Genomic DNA, 22,523 nt, shown 5'->3' with positions numbered 1-22,523 from the left:
AATTTTAACATCCCTGTCTGTCTGTTTGGTTGTCTCTCTGTTTGTCTCTGTTTGTCTCTCTCTTTTTCTGTCTGTGTTTGTGTGTCGACATATAGATATATTTATATTTTATTTGCAACCACTTGTCCGATCGATGCAAAACCTTAAACATAGGAGGGACTCCACATGGATAATATTTTATTGCTTACTCTGACGTCATACTTTGTTAACATGGTATAGCAGCCGTATTGGATTGAAGGGAAAAATTTGGATATTTTCTCCGAAGCTGCTTAACGAAAAAAATTTTTTAACTTGGCATATGTCATCAACTCCTCAAAAGGTGTGTTTAGGGTCATGACGATGACATCATCGGTGAAGTGATATTCCAGCCATAATTGGTTGAAATGAAATCTTTATCTGAAACTTCATACATCTGATCTATGACCTGATGTGAGTGAAGATTTAAATTTATGACGTTCATAACCCATGCCAAGAAAATATGACATAATAGCGTGTATGGACGATATGGGTATAGAGGCCATAATAGCTTGTTCAGTTAATGATGGTATTTTTGGTCAGAATTAATGCGCTCTATGAGTGCTGTTCCAGTTGATCAAGTTTTAAACTTGCCTGAAAATTTCACAAACTTCTTGCTTCCTCATAATTATACCTATAACTACCATTGAAGGACAACTCATCCCTGGTGTTGGCTTAATGGTTTGGGTGGTGGGCTTGGGATCCTAGGATCCTGAGTTCAAATCCCACTTACTGTTGAATTGATACCAGGTGGGATTGACTCTGCCTGTCATCCTTCTGAGGTCGGCAAAATGAGTGCAAGCTTGCTGGTATCCCATGTCGGAGTGGCGACCCATCCAGGATTGTGCCCAATCGCCAAGGAGACTGCTTTGGCAGCACCAACGCTCTGCACAGAATATGGTCCCAATGGATGGATGGAGGGACAACTCCCCATATTTGTGCATGAACATTGACACAGTAATACTGTGGCTTCTCTCATTCATCCACTTGTGGCTGAGCTATAAGTTACCTTTGATGTTTAAAAGACAACATGAATGCCGTCACCCCTTCTGGTGGTTATCACTGTCTTCAATTGGCCATTATAGTAAATTCTCATTTTGGAACGATGGAAATAAAAGCTTGTGTGAACATTTTTAGCTCACCTGGACTCAAGTGAGCTTATGTGATCGAGCAGTGTCTGTAGGTGAGTGAGTCAGTCAGTCTGTAAACACGTCAGTCATTCTCGCTTGAACCAAACACTTGATTTTGATGAAACTTGGCCACAAGCTTCATATCTGATGCCTAACGAAGGTTTATTGACCTTATCAAAATCTGTGCTTATTAAGGGGGTCTACAGGGCTTTTTTGACCCCCCCCCCCAAAAAATAGGTATTTGCTGTCTTCTTCAACACTACACACACAATTTTGATGAAACTTGACCCCAACCTTCATCACTCATAATGTACCAAAGTGTATCGACCGCATCAAAATCTGTGCTCATTAATGGGGTCTACGGGGAGTTTTTTAACCCCCCAAAATAGGTATTTCCTCTCTTCTCCAAACTACATCCAGAATTTCAATGAAGCTTGACCGCAACATTTGTGACCCTTTATGTACCAAAGTTTGTTCACGGCATAAAAAAAAATTCAGGGTCTGCGGGGGTTTTTAGTGACTGTTGCTCCTGATCCAGGTGAGCTTCAGGACAGGTGGTCCTATTTTTAGTTTTACAATCACGAGTTTTGCACCTTTTCTCCGAACAACCCACCCAAAGTTTTATTTTACTATTTAAGTACCTGGGCACGGAATGAGATGTGTGCTGAAAGTTCTGACATTTGCCTGAGAACGGACATTTGTAAATGATACTTCTTTTTTGAGAGTATTGGTAAATATAGTTATGAGATGGTATAATGCCAGTATGTAACCATATACATTGTAATGTAACATACTCTGGCTGTAGCATGACAGATTGCTGGGGTTCAGTCGTCGTGCAATATATGTATATTGTTGTTTGTTTTATTTTCTTCTCTCATTGACCGTGAGTTCTGCCTCTTTTCCTCTTATCCCGTTCCCTTGCTCTCCGTTTGCCAGCAACCACTCTCGGGTTATGGATATCCAGCTCACCCATCCACCCAGACCCATACGTACTATCACCAGCCGGCAACACAATACCGTCCCCCACACTATCCTTCCTCGGTGAGATTGCTTTTTCTCTTCTATGTTTCTTCAAAGTCCCCGTTGCTGCCCCAGCAACTTTATTGACGTAAACAGCTTAATTTTCTGTACCGTGATAGTAAGCCTGTGGCGACTTGGTGCTGCAGGAAATGGCGTCGGAGTTGTACAGTGTCCGGGGTTCTGGGTTGACCCCGGGTAAGTCGCTTCCTGACGAGCCATCGGTCTTGCCACCCGGCCGACCCTCAAGCTTGCCAGTGAGTTTTCATACCCAGTCTGCCTGATCACTTAAAAAAACAAAACCTTCCAATTGTGGCTGCTGCCTCAACCACAGTGTGTGGCTGGCAATGGCAGCATTTCATGACTCTCAAGCTTGAGCTGGCCATGTTCATTTGGCATGTCAGCACTTTCTGTGTGTGCGCCTTTGTTTTTCCTCAATTGTAAGGACTATAATATTGTTGGGTGCAAATTGAAGATACATTGTTAGGAAATGTGCATGTGGCCATTATTAGACCTGCAGTCGAGTCGCAAGAATGGAGTCTCAAGTCGCATCCTTGGTCACAAGGGTCTAGTCTTGCATCAAGACCTGAGTAACAAAGGTCAAGTCTCAAGTCATGTCCTGAGTTACAATCATTGAGTCTATAAAAGTCGAGTCCTGAGTCTGGAGTCACCTAGTTTTTTAATTTTTTTTTTTTTAAACTCTTGTGCGTCAACCTGACCAAATCCTACTACACAGATGTTGTCATGTCAATCTGTATAGTTTTATTTCTTTACTTTCATCCCTCTTTTTTATATGGAGGTATTATTTAACATCTACAATTAAATTTCCAACCACTCAAAAATAACTCGATTGAGTCGCAGGTTTAAACGCTCAAATCAAAATGTTCAAGTCCTGCTTCATGTCAAATTTCCAGTTTTATGGATCTCGAGTTGAGTCGTGAGTTGTAAAATAAATAAAATGTGACTTGAATCCGAATCTCTGACTTTACTACAACAGGCCTGCCAAGAGTTAATGGACATGTGAGCAATTTGAGCATTTTCAGAGTCCAGGCAGCCTTTTCACATGCTGTTGGTTGTGAGTTTTTTTTCACCTGAAATTGCTTGACCAAATTGTTGAGGCCACCGGATGAATGAAGATGCCAGAAAATGATGCAGCCTTGGGCAATGAACAAAGCCTCATTATCGGAACATAGGTTTGTATCACAAAAGCAATTCTTTTGATTAACTCTTGTTCCCAGCAACTTGTGAATCCAAGTAATTCAAAGTGCAATTGATGTGCTCTTTAATGCCACTCTTTCCTTCAAAATGTTCAGGTCTTGAAGTAAAACGGCTGATCGTCAGGCTAGATGAGGACAGTTTGTGCTCGACTAATTGTGTTGAAAATTTGTCAGCAAAGAGAAGTGACGTGGCATCCACAGAGTCAAGGGGGAAAAAGAAGCCATAAACTACAATGATTGGTCAGTGTTTAGCTATTTGTTGCAAACATCTTTGTTATAATAATTTGATTTGATAGTTGTGCCAAAGCTTTGCGTTTTGGCCACACGCACAACTTGCGTGCCAGCTGGGGATTCCTCTTTCCATGCCACTCCCGATAGACAGCTCAGGGTAGCATAATTGATTTGACTCTCTTAGTCTTTGTTCGACACCCATGATGATGTCCTCCTTTTTTTTTTTTTTGTTCTTTTTTTCATTAGTACTCGTTAGTGAATCTAAAAATTGAAAAAAAACAACAACTTTAATTGAGGAGGGAAATGAGACTTTTATAGGCGAGATAAGGATGGAGAGGAGGGTGGGGTAATTCCCTCCTGAGTCATACGAATAGCTTAAAAAGTGGTATGTGCTGCTTCCTTACTTTTTACACAATTTAGTGGATAGAGCACAGACAAACCCTGTGGGTTGGCATTCTGAAGAGGAGGAGGAGGAATTTCTCATTGAAAAAGTGACAACATATTGCGGAAAGCAAAACGCTGTCTCTAGATGGTGCTGCCATTTCCCAGAGTGTTCCAGGAAGTGACCTCACAAGGTTAACAGTTGTGTGTCTGATCAGGTCGTACATGTGTGCATGCGTACCTACGTACGCATTCTCTCAATTCCTATTTCTGTTATGTCTCTTCTATACTATAAAAGGAGGTGTGTGTGTGTGTGTGTGTGTGTGTGTGTGTGTGTGTGTGTGTGTGTGTGTGTGTGTGTGTGTGTGTGTGTGTGTGTGTGTGTGTGTGTGTGCGCTTTCTCCACCAACTGGTTGGACAGTTTGCCTGACTCCACTCACAATTTCTAAACTATGGCTGCCAATTTAGAATGACCTTTTTAGAACCCTTTCTCTCAAGCAGTGTTTTTACTGCGAAGGTTATGCTGGTCCTTGCTATTATTTCCGACTATTTTCTCTTGAAATTGTATCGGGTTTCTGTGAAGTCGGTGAGAGCATGGTAGGGAAGCAGAAAGCTTTAAAAGTTAAATATTCCGCTGTTTCCACATGGGAATGCCCGTTTGCTTGTATGAGTGGGAGGGGGGTGAGAGTAATGATGGGACAACTTTGGAAGGGGTGGGGGTTGAGGACTTTGTGTGAGGAGGGGTAGCATGGGGGGGGGGGGTTGAAGGCTTGAGTGTGAGGTGGGGATCGATTTCTTAGGTTTGGAAGGGGAAGGGTGAGGACTTGGGGTTTTAGGGTGGGGTGGAGAGCAACAATGGGACAGAGTTGGGAGGATGTTGAAGATGTTATGCCTCTACCGACGAGATGGCCGGGGGCATTATGTTTTCAGGTTGTCCATCCGGCTGTCCATGATAGGTTTTCGCGACCATGATAACTTAAGAATGGCTGAAGGGATCCAAGTTAAACTTGCTACAATTATGTATAATGATGTATACATAAACTGATTCGATTATTGGCTCGAGGTGAAATGTCAGAGGTCCCGTCAGTAAAAATTCTGTTACTGCGCTAACTTGTGAACCAGTGATGGGATTTTGACCAAGCCTAGTACTGTATAAGTATATATTATGATGCAAAGATGAACTTATTAGATTTCGTCATGAAGATGTCAAAGGTCAATGGTCAGCGGTCACATCAGGTAAAAAAAAAATGTGATACTTGAGAACTGCTGAAGGGATTTAAATTAAACTTGTTTCGAGTATGTATAATGATCTAATAATGTGGGCGGAGGAATATCGATCTACGTCGCGATGTCGAAGGGTGCCGTTCTTGTTTTGTCGAGTTGCCAGAATTGCGTGTGTGTGTGTGTGTGTGTGTGTGTGTGTGTGTGTGTGTGTGTGTGTGTGTGTGTGTGTGTGTGTGTGTGTGTGTGTGTGTCACTGTCAGTGGGTGATTCAATCACCCTACGGTTAATGTGCTCGTACTTTTTTAAAAGGGGGCTCACACCAAAAACCTTGCTTCACCCTCTTTCCCATGGTGGTTTTTGATGCCTCTCTCATCAATTTGTTGAGACAATTTGTTGTCCTTGTTGGATTTTAACTTGGGATAATAAGGACATACAAGGAACCTGGATGCAGGAGGAGTCATTCTGCCCATCACACCTATACTATCCGTACATCTCCATGTCAATTTGATCCAAGAGTTTATCATCTTGCATCCACTGGGAGAGGGGGTGTGAGTGTGAGGGGTGAAGATATGTGAGGGGTTAAGGAGTGGGGATGAAAACAAAGGGGCAAGCACAGACATCACCAGCATGTTTCACACATGTGCGTGTGCGCGCGCACGCGCGCACACACGCACACCACAACTGAAGTCAAACTAACAGGTCTATCGTTCCCCAATTCTTCTCTGGATCCTTTCTTAAATTACAATGCTGCATTTGCTACTCTCCAATCCGCCGTTACCTGTCTTGATTCCAGTGAGCTGTTAAATACATGTGTTAAAATCTCACTTACCCACTTTGCCACCTCCCTCAATAGTCTTGGGTGCATATTATCTGTCTGTGGAGCTTTATCTCACCTTATATTTCCTAGCTGCTTCTGAACTTCCTCCACTCCTTCGTGGAACTCCTCTAAAACCACGTGTTCAACCCAAGATAGATGAGCTCGGCTATTGGCAATTCCCCAGACTGTTCTTGCATTAATGTTGAAGCAAAATAACCATTTAATAAGCCTGCCATCTCACTTTAATCTTTAACCAATCTCCCTGTGCTATTCTTCAATGAGCCGACATTTGTCTTGACCTGGTATTTAGCCCTTATGTATTTAAAGAATGCCTTGCTATTATCTGCTTGGATATTGTAATAGACTTTGTCTGTCTGTATGTCCGTCCGTCCGTCACGCTATCTCCTAAATGGTTGGGCAGAAATTCACCAACCTTGGTAGTTATGATCACCATCCATCCCTCCATTGGGACCATACTCTGTGCAGAGCGTTGGTGCTGCCTAAGCAGTCTCCTTAGCTATTTGGCACATTCCTGGACGGGTCGCCACTCCGACACAGGATACCAGCATGCTGGCACTCTCTGATCACCACATGGCACAAAGGTGCAAGAGCAGTGTCATTTTGTGCCGGGCCATCTTGGGTGGGGTTAAAAGGTCAAATACCGAAAAATGCAATTACAGACACATTTTTAAACATTCTAAAATGAAACTTTGTACATGCAATCAACATTGCGAGATGCATGAAATATGTAACGATTTTTTGGGTCACAGCTGTCATAACGGGGGAATTATTTTTTTTTAACTCCAAATGTGATATTGGGTCGTTCCTGGTAGAAATTTTTGCCCTTTCAAATTTACTTCACGTGGGAACGTGGGGTTTTGCGATGGCACACCATCGGCTGGCGGCTCCAGTTGTGTTTAATATTCTTGGCCATATCCTTCTCATAAAATTCCTTTTTGCTTACTTGGTTCTTTTCTTAACTAGCTTTCATTTACTTCTATACTGAATTGTATCCTGTCCAATCTACACCACACCACACCACACCACACCACACACACAGATATATATTCTCTCTGTGTCTTTATTTCTGTCTTCCTTTGTTCCTTATACATGGCCACATCTTTTAAATTACAAACTCCAAACTCGGGGTACAAATACAGCTTTGAGGGGGTAACATAGGCTATGTGTCCGCGGCATCACGCGGGGGGTTTGGGGGTGGGGAGGGCATAACTTCTCTATGTAAATGTGTACCATATAGTGGCACCTGGTGGTGATTGCAGATGGTATATCAATTTCCGTTTTTTTACCTGGGCAATGCGGAGGTTAAAGCACTTTTCGCACGGGTAAATTTGTCATCCTTCGCTTCCCTCCCCTCCCCCCAAAACAAATCAAATCAAAACAAAAACAAAAACGGAGGGTCCTGTCAAAGCCTGTCATCATGTGAGACATTAGCAGCTGGAATGGACATCAGGATGAATGAGGGGAAAGGATGGGGGACATGAGGGTGGGTACGGGAAGGGGTGGGGGAAGGAGTTAAAGTCCACTTATGCACAGATAAATTTGTCTGTCTTCCTTTCCTTCTCCTTCTCGCTCCAAATTTTTGGCAACCACGACGACTAATTGGCCCATCAACAAAGCGACGGGTAGGCTCTGCTTGGACTTTATAAAAGCCTTCTGCTTATCCTTAATAGCACTCGTTACCTCCATGTTCAACCATCCTCGTCTCTTCCTACCTCTGGGTTTACAAATCACTGTAATATACTTACTCTGTACATTGTACATTGTACATTTGCTCCTTGAAGATTGGCAATTTCCCTGATGCTTATTTCCCTGCTGTTAATTTGTCCCAGTCGAGAGGACCTAACTCTCTCCTCTTATCCTCAAAGTTTGCCTTCCTGAAATCTAATAGCCTTGCTCTACTATCCTGAATTTGAACTCTCAACAGAATACTTGCATACTATGTTATGATCACTTGTCCCTAAATGCTTCCTCCATTCCTGCACTTCGTCTACCATATTGGGATAATTACTGAAGCGTAGGTCTAACACCGACTCCCTCCCCTCACGGGCTTATCTACAAACTGTTTTTTTAAAAAACAAAACAAAAGCAATTGTGGACTCCGTCCAGAAAATCCTCATTTGCTCTACCTTCTCCTTGTTCATGGACTCAATCTATCCCTGGCAAGTTAAAATCCCCCATGATCGATGTTCTTCCCTCACCACACGGCCTCACAGGCAGGGTGATTCACAATGTCTGTGCCGTCCCTCGGATGGACGTTAAACTGGGCGGTGTCTCAGATTCTCACGGTGTCCACGAAGAGTAGGCGAGCTATCGCCGACACCATGAACAAATTACAAATTCCTCCCCTAACTAGCGGCACAGCCGCACCCACAGCCTTGTGCAGTATACAAAAGGAGAAGAAGAAGAAGACCACATGCATTTACAACTGAATTCTTCATGAACTCTTACAACCTCTGATCTCTTGCCACACAGAATCCTCTTCATCATTTCCCTCCTTCATGTCAATTCCCTTCCTCTTGATACAATATTGTGTTTTACCCACATTGCCTCACATGCTATTTTCTCTGTTCTGTGACACCGATACATCTTGTAGCCTTCTGGTTCTTTCCTCCAATTACTCTCCTCATGAAAACAAGTCTCACTTCCTGCAACCAGGGCCCGGAATAGAGAGAGGGTCTGGCCATCTTGCCTACCAAGCGAGCGCGAGCAATGAGCGCACGATAGTAGTGCGAGGTAGGCGCTGATTAACACGGGCATGGGAAATATCTCATTTGTTCAAAAAGTACGCCATTCACAACCTTGTAATTTACTGAGATCATCGATGGAGACATTTCTTTTAATGCGAGATAAACCCGAAGGCTATAATATCGATCGGTTGGCTGTTAGTACGATTTGAACATGGTTGTATTACAAAATTTTCGGAATTCCCTGGCGGTAGCACGAATTGTTCCTTCGTTGCTATCGTTTTTATTTAATTGCACTGAGCTCTCCGACAATTTCTAGGAGGCAACAAATCTGTTTTATAAAGGGTAGTACAGTCTGTAATTAACCTCCGCCATCGAAGATGGACGGAGGTTACTGTTTTCACCCCTGTCTGTTTGTGAACAGTATTACGGAAAAACTCCTCGACGGATTTCGACGAAACTTGGTGGGGGGGATTAGGTATGGTCCAAGGATCATGCCATTCGATTTTGGACTTGGTCCAAAGTCCAATATGGCCACTATGGCGGCCATTTTGAAAAAATATTTGAATTTTTTTTTTTTGCATTTCTACATGTTATAAGTGATTTCCAACAAAAAACATGCCAAAATTATAATTGCGGCTGATTTTGGAACTTCAGGTGCATATACCCACGTAAAATTAATTCCTATCTCAAGGAATCTAGTTATGATCAATGAATCGAGTATGTAAAAGGGAAAGTTGCAAACTATAACTCTGTAAGCACTGTTGACGTCAAATTGAATGAATAGGATATCAGGTTCACTTGAGTGACCTAGGAGTATTGGCGGCGGAGATTTTGCACTCCACCGAGTGCTCCCCCTCTAGCTTGATGATGAAATGCTCAAGAGATTCGCACAGCGATAGAACTAAAAGCAGCAATCTTTAGTGTTTCTCCACCTAATCCAGTGTTCCAAACAATTCAACCAATGACAATGTACGCCACTATAATGAATATTATATTCAACGAGACCGGATGTAGTGCAAGCAGGAAATTTCAAGTGCAATGCATGAATGAAAGAACGATACAATGAATGATCAGAACATTTGAGCCAAACTGCAACGTCCTCCACATTGCATTTACCTTGCATAAGTTGGAGCTGTGTGCCGAGGCATCTGACGAGTTTTACTGTATTCGTTTTTTTTTCACAATTATCAAGTTGCGATGCAACATTCAAATTGATCATGAAACACGAAAGAACGATGCAAAGCATTTTTTTCAAAAATGTTGAGAAAAAAACGTTCATACAATTGTTTCAAGTTTGAGACTAACAATTGCATTGCCATACGTTTGCTGCCGAGTTCTCCCTTCGTGCCATCTCGTTACCCTCGCCAGAGGAGAGGGCATTGCATTTGGGTCCGTTTGTGTCTGCCTGTGTCTGTTTGTTTTGTCCTTGCAGAACGTGAGTTTTTTTCTCCGCAACGGCTTGTCAGATTGACACAAATTTTTCACCATAGGAGCGACTACTCATGTACAGAATGTTTTAATGATAATTATGATGTCATAGGTCACGTGGTGTGGCAGCCATGTTGGAAAAAAGGAAAAACTTTGGACCTCTCTATCTCCGAAACCGCACCGAGGAAAAAAAAAAAAAAATTGAAACTTGCCAAATGGCAAGTACTACACATGGGGAATATGTGTCTCATATCTCAGTTTCTTTCAATTGGCTTAGTTATTTTTCCTGTTTCGTTCGTTGTTCATTCATCAACTTTGCATACCTCAACCTTGCTTTCTTTTTCAATTGTTCTTGTCTTTCTTTTTTTAAATTTCGTTCACCCCCTGTCCCTCATTCTCCAATCTCATAGTTTTCTTCAATTGATTGATTTCTTTTTCCTGTTTCAGTCGTTGCTCTTTCATTATCTCTGCATACCTCAACCTTGCTTTCTTTTTCAATTGTTTTTGTCTTTATTTTTTTAAATTTCTTTCACCCCCTGTCCCTCATTCTCCAATCTCATCGTTTCCTTTAATTGACTGATTTCTTTCCCCTGTCTCATTCCTTGTTCTTTCAGTACTCTTTCTTGTTCCTCATTCTTTAATCTGGCCTTCGCTTCCAGCTGTTCAATCTGTACGGTGTGGTTCCTTAACGTTTCATTCTCTGCTGTTGTTCTTTCCTCTCTCAACATCCTCAACTCATTTTGTAATGCCGTCTCTTTGGTTTCGTGTTCCAGTATCTCAGAAGCTTTTTTTTCCATTTTTTCTTTCTCTCTTCCTCCCTTTCCTTGCATACCGCATCCCTTTCCTCTCTCATCTCTTCCCTTTTTCTTCTCATCTCCGCATACTCCAACCGTGCCTTTTTCTTTAGGTGTTCCTGATATTCCCGTCCTCTTTTTACCTTCTCCTCCAGTTGCTTTACTTCCAAATTATGTTTCCGTTTTTGTTCTTCTAACTTTTTTTTTCCATTCTTCCTCCAATTGTTTCCGAAGCCCGCCGATGTCCGCCTGCCTCGCCTGCCATGACCACGTGGTTTGAAACAGCTGTTGGGAGTGCTCGCCTCGTGTCGCGCCATTCGCAGCGCAATAAGGCCGCTCGCTCCTTGCTGCGCTGAGGTGCGATCGCGCCGCCATTATGCGATTCAGTTTGCTGGTAAAGTCCGTGCTCAGTAAATGGGGTTGAGCTTCCCCTTTGATTAAAATTACAAGTACCATCCTGGGCCATGGATTCTAAATTATTACACATATACATTTCTAATACCCCCGGCACCCGCTCGCCTTGAAACTCCATCTTATTTCACGTAAGCGTATTAAATTTAACTCGCTCGTAATTTGGAGTAATCGGGGGTTGCTCTACTCACCCCTGAACCGATTCCCGTGAATTTAGCTTGGCGACGGGAGAGTTTGTTTCCCGCTCACTGACACCAGTGTTGCGAATTCGCGCCCGTCGGCGTGCGGACGGCCACGTAACTCAAATCGCGGCACGTTGCCCACCGGACGGACAATTCAGTCGTGACCCTCTCGGAACAACGCCGGGAGCTAGTCACGGGTGGGGGTTTAACCTCACCACGATCGTGCCAATTGCCCACCCGCGCAGGATAGGGTTGCTCGCCAAATTCGATCTACCTAAGTACCTGCACGAATGGTCGACCGGGCGATCGTACCACGCCACAGGCCGACTCCGGACACAAACCTCTTAAGCGGTCCGTTCCGTGCTACAGTGATAACCGAGTGGTGTTATCGTCGGCCTTGACGGTTCCGATTAATTACCGGGATGTTGAATCCACTACGAACCCCTTACGTGAAGCAAGATGGAGAGTCAAACAAAGGAAAGGATGCAGCGAAACGGGGAACAAGTTCACACAAGCACGTTTAATTCACACAGACCAGCATGGAAGGCACGTATTTACAGTCACAATAATCAAAATGCACATATAAAGCAAAAGAAAGTTAAAACTGAATACGCGTACACACAGCAACACTTAAACAGTTCTACTTGTCGGACAGGCGCCACCCACAGTCATTTACACAAACCCAAAGAAAAGAAAGTCGTGACTTCCCTTTTGTGGCTGGTGAGTCCCTCTCCCACGACCGTCAGTGTGGTCGCGCCTGGGCCCGACCTCTCGCGGTCTGCGAGCTCTCTCCAGCGTGGTGCACCGAGCTCGTGCCGCGCGTAGCTCGCATCGTCCACCCGACAGCTTGGACGGGGTTTTGGGGAAACGGACAGGGTTTCCGGCGCTATCTCCGCACGGAAGCGGGGTCTCGGGACCGCACCGACAGAAGACCAGACCAAACCACCAGCCAAGATGAACGACGAGACCAGCTCCAGGACGAGGATGAGGAAGAGGTGGACGAGGAAGAGGAGGACGAGGAAGAGGAAGCGCGCCCGGCCCGTGTCCGACTTTTATAGCGCGGCGCTCTGCCCTTCACTCCGCCCCGTTTTCGGCTCCACCCTCCTTCGAGAGGGTTCTCGAAAAAGGGGCGTTCCCTCACCCCGACCGCCTCACGCTGTCCATCCACGGCGAGCTGCCCCTCCCCCTTCCCTCACACCAAGCGCGGGGAAGAATGGCGGGAAAAACCCACCAGCATCCTTGTTGGTTTTTGTTCGTTCCTCCGCGGAGATCGTAACCGCACGGGGCCTGTTGAGTGGCGAAGATGTGGTAGCGAAGATGGTGGAGGTGGCGTGGTTGTAGTGTGGTTGGCGCTGTGGTGAGGATGGCGTGGTTGTTGAGATGCTGTTTGTTTGAAATAAAAGATAGAGCAGAAAAATGGCTAACTGGAGGATCGCAGCCCGAATGGATCACATTCCCTCTATACAACGGGTTTGGGCTAACTACACATGTATCTATGGAGATATCTCACCTGAGGGCCCTTTATGGTGTAATGCGAATTTCCACAGCCGTAACTATATATATATATATATATATATATATATATATATATATATATATATATATCGTACTCCTAGCTATCGACCTTAGCTTCAAGCTCTTCCCTCTGCTTCCTTTCTGTTTGCCTCTTTCTATCGCTCTGAAAACATTCCCTTTTCCCCCTGAAAAAGATTCCAATGATTGCTTCCTCAACCCAAAACCTTGCTGTCTACACTATTCTTCCAACCATTGTTTTGACATCTATCGCTTTACTTGAACACCGGAAAACATTACCTCACAACCCTTTGCTCTCAATGCCAGCACCGCAAGCCAAGTAGCAATAAGGGAATGCTGACTGAGTTTATATTTTTTTTTGTTGTGCACTCTCATGGAACTTGTCCAACCCAACAGGATGCTGCAGATGTAGCACACTTACCTTTAATCTGTGTAATCTGGGTTAGATGTCTGCCTGACTACACACTGTTTGATCGGTGCCTTCACAGGTAGGGTGTTGCATCACAAAGTATGACATCCCTTGGATGGACATTAAGTTGGGGAAGTGAAAGATCCAACGGTGTCTTTTGACAAAGAGTAGGCGATATATCGCCGGCGCCGTGGTCAAATTCCAAATTATTGCCTTAACCAGCTTCAATCGAAAGTCAGGCCTGGCTAGCTGGTTCGTGAAAAAACTTGAGCCACTGTACTTCTGGCACCGAACCCCACAAGAAGGTAGGCTTGATTGGGTCATTAATGGAGTAGTGGTGTAAGTAGTCTCTTTTAATACTCTCACCTTTCAATTTCCCCACTACATTTATTTTTCTTTTCTTCTTCTTTTCAGGACTTATCAGGCTCTATTGATGACCTCCCTACGGGTGGCGAAGGACTGCAAGGTGTGGGAGACGCAGGCACTGGGGCGGGGGGCAACAGCGGGGGACCGGGCAGTCATGGCGAGAGTGTGAACCCCGCGCGATCTCCCTTCTCCCCCCATGCTTCTCCTCACATGTCGGGGGTCGGAGGTCCCTCTCCGTCACCAGTGGGTTCTCCAGCTAGCACCAGCCAACCGCGCTCCGGGCCGCTGTCTCCATCTCCGGGTGAGGCCTAGCTCGGCATGCAGTGTGCGTGCCCAAAAGGTGTCTCAAGATTGCTAATGCCCATCCGCACAAGCAAACGAGCAAGCAAGTGTAATGTTTCCTCTGAGGGACTTCGTGCTCCACAATGGCAGATTGTGCTTCAGAGGCACCAAGCAAATGGTTTATCATTAAATGATGCTTCCTTCATCCCTGATAGTTTTCTTTTTATTGCTTTTTTTTAAAAGAAACAAACCAAGTTTTTAGTAGCCATATGCACTTTGAGCAAACAGCAGATGAGGCTTTGGCGACAAGCAGCCTGAGGAAGAGGAAATGGTCTGAATGCTAATGAGGATGGAGATCTCGAAAGCATAATTGCAGAAGACCATGGGATTTGATACTTACCATTATTTATATTTAATTAGGAGATGATTGAGTTTTTTTTTTTTAATTTCAAATTATTTGAGTCAGGATTTAAAAAAAAATTGGGGGGTGGGGGGGGGTGGTCAGTCACATAACACGTTTTCTTTTATGGCCAATGCAGCAACCTAACTATGAATGGTATGTGATACAAGACCTGACTGGATCTAGATGTTATACAAACATACTTTTCGCTGCGTTGCTGACATTGCGTTACATTTTGAGTCAGTGAGTTTGTGGTGTTGGCGATCAAATAACGACAAGCAAAGGTTTTTTTTATTTTATCTTTGTCTATTTTCTGTGTGGTCGAGGCTGTGTGCAAGTTCCAACAAGCTCAGCTCCGTCCTCAATCCCTCAAGCATGGCAATTTTCGATCCATTTAGACTTCAGACCCGACATGCTTGCTTAGGCAGTCGCGGCGCTTTCGCATGCCTGCGGTATTCCACCCGAGCCTCCCATTCATCAGGCGTGCATGCTTTGGGTGCTAATTGCCTCGCAGCGCTAACACACGATAAGTGTACGACTCGCCACATGCATCGCCATTTGGCTCGAAGCTCGGGGAAGCTATCTCAGGCAGGCACTCATCGTCACCGCGGCCGATGCTGCCTTCCTGCCATATCATTCTCCTTATGTAGCCGGCCCTCTCTGGCGATGCACCGCGGGGTTTAATGGCTTTAATTGGCGAGTGCTCCGTTGGGCCGTTCATTTGAATTGTGGCGAACTGTTCGGTGTCTCTCTCCCTTTTTAATTATTTATTTAAACCTCATGCCTTGTCATCTTGACTGTTATTTTTAGCTTCTTGTGTCTTTGTAAATCAATGCTGCTCCCGTGCAAGTTTTTTTGCGCTAAGTTGCACATTGCCAACACATCTTTTAAGCCTTTGCACGTTTTACCCATGAGGAATGTAAAACATTATTATTGTCACTGCTGCTAAACGCTACATGTTGTGTACTCGTGATGATCTGTTTTCTTCGCTCCTCTTCAGTAAGCTTGTCACTGTGCTTCCACCATTTCGAGGATTTTCATTTATTTGTTTTTTCCCAACGATTTCATGCCAATAGCAGCAGAAATGTCTTGATCTTCAAGTAATGCCACCTGCAGACCTTTAGAGAAGACAGGTGATGGGAACCTTTACAGACACTTTAAGTGATCGCAACACGGTGTATTTCTTATTTCTCAGCAGAGTCTGTTACATTATCGCAATTGAGAGTGAAGCAAAGCAGGACCACGACAAAGGCATTTGGACGTTTCGGGCTGCCTATATATTACGTACACAAAAGGGTTGGGTTTTGACTTACCCCAAACACTTCCCTTATTTTGCATGCCACTATGTACTCTCTCCCTCTCCCCTCCCTCTTCCACTACTCCTCCCAAACTTATTTATCCTCACTTCTTGTTGTTGTTCCTCCTTTTATTACTTTTTTTTTTAACCTCTGCCACCGAAGGTGAAGGAGGTTATGTTTTCACCCCTTTCTGTCTGTTTGTCTGTGTACGAGATATCTCAAAAAGTTATTCACACACCCAGATTAAATTTCGTGGACAGGTTGGGTGTGTGACAAGGAAGAATTTATTCGATTTTGGTGAAGATCTGGATACGGGAATTATTTGATTTTTTTTTTCAAAGTGATTCTTCACCATTGAGAGAGCCTGGTGTTGGCTTCGTGGTTAGGGTGGCGGCTTGGGATCCTAGGGTCCTGAGTTCAAGCCCCGTTGGCCGCTGAATTAAAATACACCAGGAGGTTGACTCAGCCTGTCATCCTTCCGAGGTCGGCAAAATGAGTACCAGTGTACTGGTAAGGGGGACACTGCATCAGCGGCATGGCCGCGTCCTTACCAATGTTGCAACCAGCAGCCACAGGCTGCACTCGATAGAGAGAGAGACCATTGAGAGATTGGGCCAAAAACGATATATAACATGATATTTCAAAAATGTATTGGGCCAGACATGTTCTTGTGGATCAGGCATTACATGCAGAGGTATGTGCTCTACCGAGTGCCCTTCTAGTTTTTGATGTTCTTTCTTTCTGTTTACCTATCCATTTGCTTCTTGTCCCCCCCCCCCACCCCAAATTTCCATTTGTCATCATTCTTGATAAATAGATGGTCAATTTCTTTAAATTGCACAGTACAGAGAAATAGGTCTGCTAGAATGCCATCATACTTACAATATTCTTTGTTATCATTTGATGGAGTAGGTTATGTGATTATTTTTGATGAAAATGTTTCGATCCGACGTAGAAGCTTTTCTATAGGCGTTTAATTAGCACTCAACCACCAAAGTCCCCACTGCCCTTCTTCTTGTGATGGCTTTGTCCTTCTCGGAGTGGATATCCAGGTTTTCGGTTAAATTTTGTAGTCTAGAAAGGTTATGTTTGGGTTTTTATCTGATTGCTTTTTAGATATCCAGTGTTACCGAAACCAATAATCCCCATGATAATTGCAACAGCAGCAATCTATGATTTACGTAATTACCTCCACCATCGAAGGTGGATGGAGGTTGTTTTCACCGTTGTCTCTTTGTCTACTTGTGTGAGAGCATGATATCTCAAAACCTTGTGGACGGACTCAGATGAAATTTAGTGGACAGGTTGGGTGTGTGACAAGGAAGAACTGATTAGATTCTGGTGAAGATCCAGAACAGATCCGAATACTATAATTTTAAAGTTGTTTTTCACCATTGAGTTATTGGGTAAAAAATGATACAGTATGTAACAGTATCCCAAAAAGTTATGGATGGATTTGGATGAAACTTGGTGGACAGGTTGGATGTGTGATGAGGACGAATTTATTAGACTTTGATGAAGATCTGGATTCGGATCCGGATAGAATAAAATTTTTTTTAATCTCTCCAAGCGATTCTTCACTGTTGAGAGATGGGACCAAAAACGATATATACCATGATATCTCAAAAAGTTGTGGATGACTTTAGACAGAACGAGGTGGATGAGATGAGTAGTTGACAAGAACAAGCTACTTCGATTTTGGTTCACGTCTGGATCCAGATCCGGCCCATCGGCATCAGTGGGATACAAAACATAAACTGTTCAGCTTGGCAGAGGTATGCACTCTATCGAGCGCCGTTATAGTTTATAGTTTTATAATTTTCTTTGAATAAGTTTGGGCATTTCCATGTGCATGTTCTGCAGCTTTTGAGTTATTTGAATGGGATGGGGGAGTTGGAGTTGGTGGGGATATAAATTTGAAGAACAGAAATTTATTTTTCAAATACCTTTCATTGAACATTTGTGTTGAGCCACTCGAAAGGTCTCCATCCCTATAGCCACGGCATCATGCGTAAGGTGGTGGAAAGGGGAGTGGGGAGGGGGGCAGAAGTCATGTGGTTATTGTCGTAAATTCAGCAAACATTTTGCAAGTGGAAGCATGTTTGAATGAGAATTTAGAACTGGTGGAAGCAGTTGTTTGAAGGAACTCTTTTGCAACAGGATTACCTTACACACGATTGTGAGAATGAAAGAAAAACTTAAATTTCATTATTGTGTGCACGTACACTACCTGTCAAAAGTTTTACAACACCCCCATTTTTCCAGTTTTTATTGAATTTAAGCAGTTCAAGTCCAGTGAATAACCTGAAATGGGACAAGGCTAAGCGGTAAACTGCCAGAGGTTAAAGGAAAAAGTTTAGGTTTCCAAAAACTGAAAAATAATGTAAATTTCAGAGTTGTTAACAAAAGGCTCTTTTCAGGGAACAAGTAATGGGTTAGCAACTGCAGCTGTTCTGCAGCAATGGAAGTAAATTAAGCCTTGAAAGTTGATGCAAATAATTCCTTCAGGTGTCCCAACTTTTGTTGATTAGTTACAAACCCTCTGAATAAAAGCAGTGTTGGAACAGACTGTGTTGCTGCACCCTCTGAGGCATTATATGGACAATATTGCACTGCAGGAAGGAGTATATTGTTATCATAATGGTGAGAAAAAGACAATTAACAAAGGAAGACAGACAGACCATTATAACCCTTAAAAGTGTAGGTCTTTCCTTTCGAGATATTTCAAACGAAGCCAAGGTGTCAGTGAGTACAGTTTCCTACACCATCAAAAGGCACTTGGAAACTGGAGGAAACTTTGACAGGAAGAGGTTTTGCAGACCCAAAGCCACAACACAATCAGAAGACATGTTTCTGAGAGTCAACAGCTTGCGTGATAGGCGGCTCACAGGACAGCAGCTTCAAACACAGCTTAACACTGGTCAAGTAAGGAAGTCTCAGCTTCAACTGTGAAGAGAAGACTTTGAGCTGCAGGTTTGACAGGTCGAGTGGCAGAAAGAAAGCCATTGCTAAGATGGCAAAATTAGAAAAAGAGGCTTGCCTGGGCCATGAAGCACCCACCGCCTGTGGACGACTGAAAACTGAAAGGTCTTATGGACCGATGAAAATTTTTTTGAAATATTTGGTTCATCACACAACGTTTGTGTACGCCGTCGAGTTGGCGAAAGGTGGTTCCTCAGTGTGTGACACCAACTGTCAAACATGGAGGAGGAAGCGTGATGATCTGCGGCTCTTTTGCTGGATCCAGAGTCGGCGACTCGCACAAAGTGAATGGCACCCTGAACCAAAAGGACTACCACAGCATTTTGCAGCGCCATGCAATACCCTCTGGTCTGCACCTAGTTGGTCAGTAGTTCATCCTACAGCAAGATAACGACCCAAAACATACCTCCAGGCTATGTCAGAACTACCTTCGAAGAAAAGAACAAGACGATAGGCTTCAAATCATGGAATGGCCAGCACAGTCTCCAGAGTTAAATCCCATCGAGCTGGTTTGGGATGAACTGGACAGAAGGGTGAAAGCAAAGCAACCTACAAGTGCAGCACATTTGTGGGAACTTCTGCAACAGTGTTGGGAAGAACTTTCCGAACAATATTTGATTTCCATTCTGGAAAGAATGCCACGAGTATGTTCGGCTGTTATATCTGCAAAAGGTGGCTGCTTTGATCAGTCAAAAATTTAGATTAAATTTTGTTCAACAAAACAATTCCATGATTTATTTTTTATACAATTGTTTATTTGTTCTATGCTTTAATTTCAGAGTACATTGAAACATTAAACTGCTTAAATTTCAGTAAAAACTGGAAAAATGGGGGTGTTCTAAAACCTTTGACCGGTAGAGTACGTCGACACACCGTCGATAGAGTTCTTATTGTAAAACGAACAATATTGCTTTCACTTCCGCAACTTCAAACTGATGTGTTGGATTCAGTATCTAATTTTACTTGGATTATGGGGGAAAGTGTGTGTGTGTGTGTGTGTGTGTGTGTGTGTGTGTGTGTGTGTGTGTGTGTGTGTGTGTGTGTGTGTGTGTGTGTGTGTGTGTGTGTGTGTGTGTGTGTGTGTGTGTGTGTGCGCGCGCACACTCGTGTTACCAAATCTTTCAGTGTCATGATTTCAAATGAGATTACAGTTGGACTTCATATTATTTCCCCCACCCCACCCCAAACATTCCCCACCCCAGCAGGTTACATGCAGCGAAATGCACAACCAGCAGCAGCATCTCTGTCCCCGCATTCCATACCCTCCGGTCAGACGCACCCCGGCTCAGGATCTTATCAGCAGTTTTATGGCCATCAACCTACCAGCTACAGCTTGCAGGGTATGGTTCCAATGCACGACTCTACCAGAGTACGGCTTTAGCAGTGCTTCGTTTGGTGTTGTCCACGAGGGATTTGTAAGTTTCTTTCTGCAGTCTTGGCAACACGGTGAACTGCGCAGTTTGCTCTGGACGCATTCTCATAATATAAAAAACAAAAGTGACATTTTCTGCTTGAGCTAATTTAGTTTCCACTTTCCTTTCTTACTGCTGTGCTCCCCAGGATCTCTCTGTTATCCACAGCAGGTCCTATGCGTTGGCATTTTAATTTTCCACCTTTCCTCTCCCCTTTCTCCTCATTTCCTTTAATCCTCTTGCACTCTTTCAGCCCCATGCCAATGGATTGCCTCCATCATTTTACCCATTTGAGATTATGCAAAAATTACCACGTGGCAGTGCCTGCAAAGTAATAATGAGAAATGCTAATTGACTAGCCTGGGCCCTGAAGTTTGAGAAATTTGTCCTGGTTATGTGAATGCAGGATTTATTCATGCGTCCCAGACCCGTTAAAATTTTATTTGTTTATCTATTTATTAATCTTTTCATCTATCTTTGATCTGCCCAATTCTGGTCAGCTTGTAAAGCAGCACTTATAGGCCAAGGCTGTTAGGGCCACATAGTTATCACCATGCTTTTTGGGAAAAAAATGAGGGGATATTGTAATCGGCTCTGTCTGTTTATGTCCTTCCATCCGTCATGCTATCTCCTAAACAGTTGTGCAGAAATTTAACAAACTGGGTAGTTATGATTACCATGTGGCAAGAAGGTGCAAGAGCAGTCATTTGACTCCACCCCCTGGGGCATGGTCAAAAGGTGAAACCCCCCCCCCCCAAAAATGCAATTTGCAGGTGCATTTTAAGCATTTTAAAATGAAACTTTGTCTTTGTGTTATCAACATTGGGCAACGCATGAAATGTGTAACGATTTTTTGGATTTGAGCCTGGGTTCATTCCTCAGAGGGTGGGGAGTTGGGGTCACAGGGGTCAAAACAAGATTTTTTTTTTCAACTCAAGATTTGATATTTGGTCACTCCTGGTGGAACTTTTTGCCATCTTTACCTCCACCATAGAAAGTGGATCCATCCATCCATTTGGGACCATACTCTGTGCAGAGCGTTGGTGCTGCTTAAGCATTCTCCTTGGCTATTGGGCACAATCCTGGATGGGTCGCCACTCCGACACAGTATACCAGCATGCTGGCACTCATTTTGCCGACCTCGGAAGGATGACAGGTCGAGTTAACCCCACCTGGTATTAATTCAACAGCTGAGCAGGATTTGAACTCAGGATCCTTGGATCCCAAGCCCGCTACCCTAACCATTAAGCCAACACCAGGCATATAGAAGGTGGATGGAGGTTGTTTTTCACTCATGTTTGTCTGTCCACGAGCGGGATATCTCTAAAAGTTACAGACGGCTTCGGACAATATTTTGTGAACCGTTGTGGTGTGTGACAACGACTAATTGATTAGATTGCGGTGCCGATCTGGATCCGAATACAATAATTTATTTAATTTTCCAAGTGATTCTGGACTACAGAGAGAAAAGGCCAAAAAACAATATATAGCACGATATCTCAAAAAGTTATCGATGGATTCGGCGGAAAATTAATGGACACGTTCGGTGTGTGATGAGGACAAATTGGTTTGATTTTGCTGATGATCCGGATATGGGAATTTATTTAATTTTCTAAATGATTCTTCACCATTGAGAGAAAGGGCCAAAAACGATTATACAGCACATTATTTCAAAACATTATGAATGGATTCGTAGGAAACGAGTTGGACAGGTTGGGTGTGTGACAAGGATGACTTAGTTAGATTTTGGTGACGATCTGGATCAAGCCCATCAGTGGGATGCAAAACTTAAGCTGTTCCGTCTGGCAGAGGTATGCATTCTACCGAGTGTCATTACAGTTTAACTTTGCTTTGGGTGGGAAGTGTGGGGATATGCGAAGGCACACCCTCGACTTCACGCTAGTTTGTATTTCCTGATTTGCAAATCACAGAGCTCCGATATACACAGGCAACGTTTATATTCAATATCATGACCTGTGTTGTCCTCCACATTATGAGCTCCTTCTTTCCTGCTCGCTCTGGTCTCCTTTTTGCTCCTTGCCCGCTGAGCTTTTTGGTGTCTCTGTCCGTCCACACTCTGGGCTTTCTTCTCTCAGGATATCACTTTCTCAAGTCCCGTCTCGTGCGAGCCTCTTTATCAATGGTGCGCATCCGATTGGGGGTGTGTCCACAACGCATTCTGTGGAAAATGCCACTGTTCCTGAGAGAGCCTTCAATGCAGCCCTAACCCCATCCCTCACACACGAAATATGCGGAAGGTGCCCTCAGCCCTCCCTGCATGCACAA

The 22,523-nt window shown here is 43.8% G+C and overlaps 1 protein-coding gene across 1 annotated transcript in view; it reads left to right on the top strand.

The window, feature by feature from the left end:
- Nucleotides 1–22,523, top strand: part of LOC147034336 (AT-rich interactive domain-containing protein 1B-like) — a 110,608-nt gene that overhangs the window by 68,813 nt on the left and 19,272 nt on the right. Inside the window, exons 3-6 of the mRNA XM_085850860.1 lie at nucleotides 2,082–2,186; nucleotides 2,312–2,419; nucleotides 13,912–14,164; nucleotides 20,031–20,165. Of these exons, the coding sequence (XP_085706986.1) occupies nucleotides 2,082–2,186; nucleotides 2,312–2,419; nucleotides 13,912–14,164; nucleotides 20,031–20,165 (601 nt within the window). The remainder of the gene's footprint in view (nucleotides 1–2,081; nucleotides 2,187–2,311; nucleotides 2,420–13,911; nucleotides 14,165–20,030; nucleotides 20,166–22,523) is intronic.

Source organism: Eptatretus burgeri, chromosome 1 (assembly GCF_056783735.1).
Source record: "Eptatretus burgeri isolate ZD-2024b chromosome 1, Ebu_testis_v1, whole genome shotgun sequence".
In the NCBI taxonomy this organism is placed as follows: Eukaryota; Metazoa; Chordata; class Myxini; order Myxiniformes; family Myxinidae; genus Eptatretus; species Eptatretus burgeri.
Note: the sequence above shows the minus strand (reverse complement) of the source record. Positions and strands in the feature narration are given on the sequence as shown.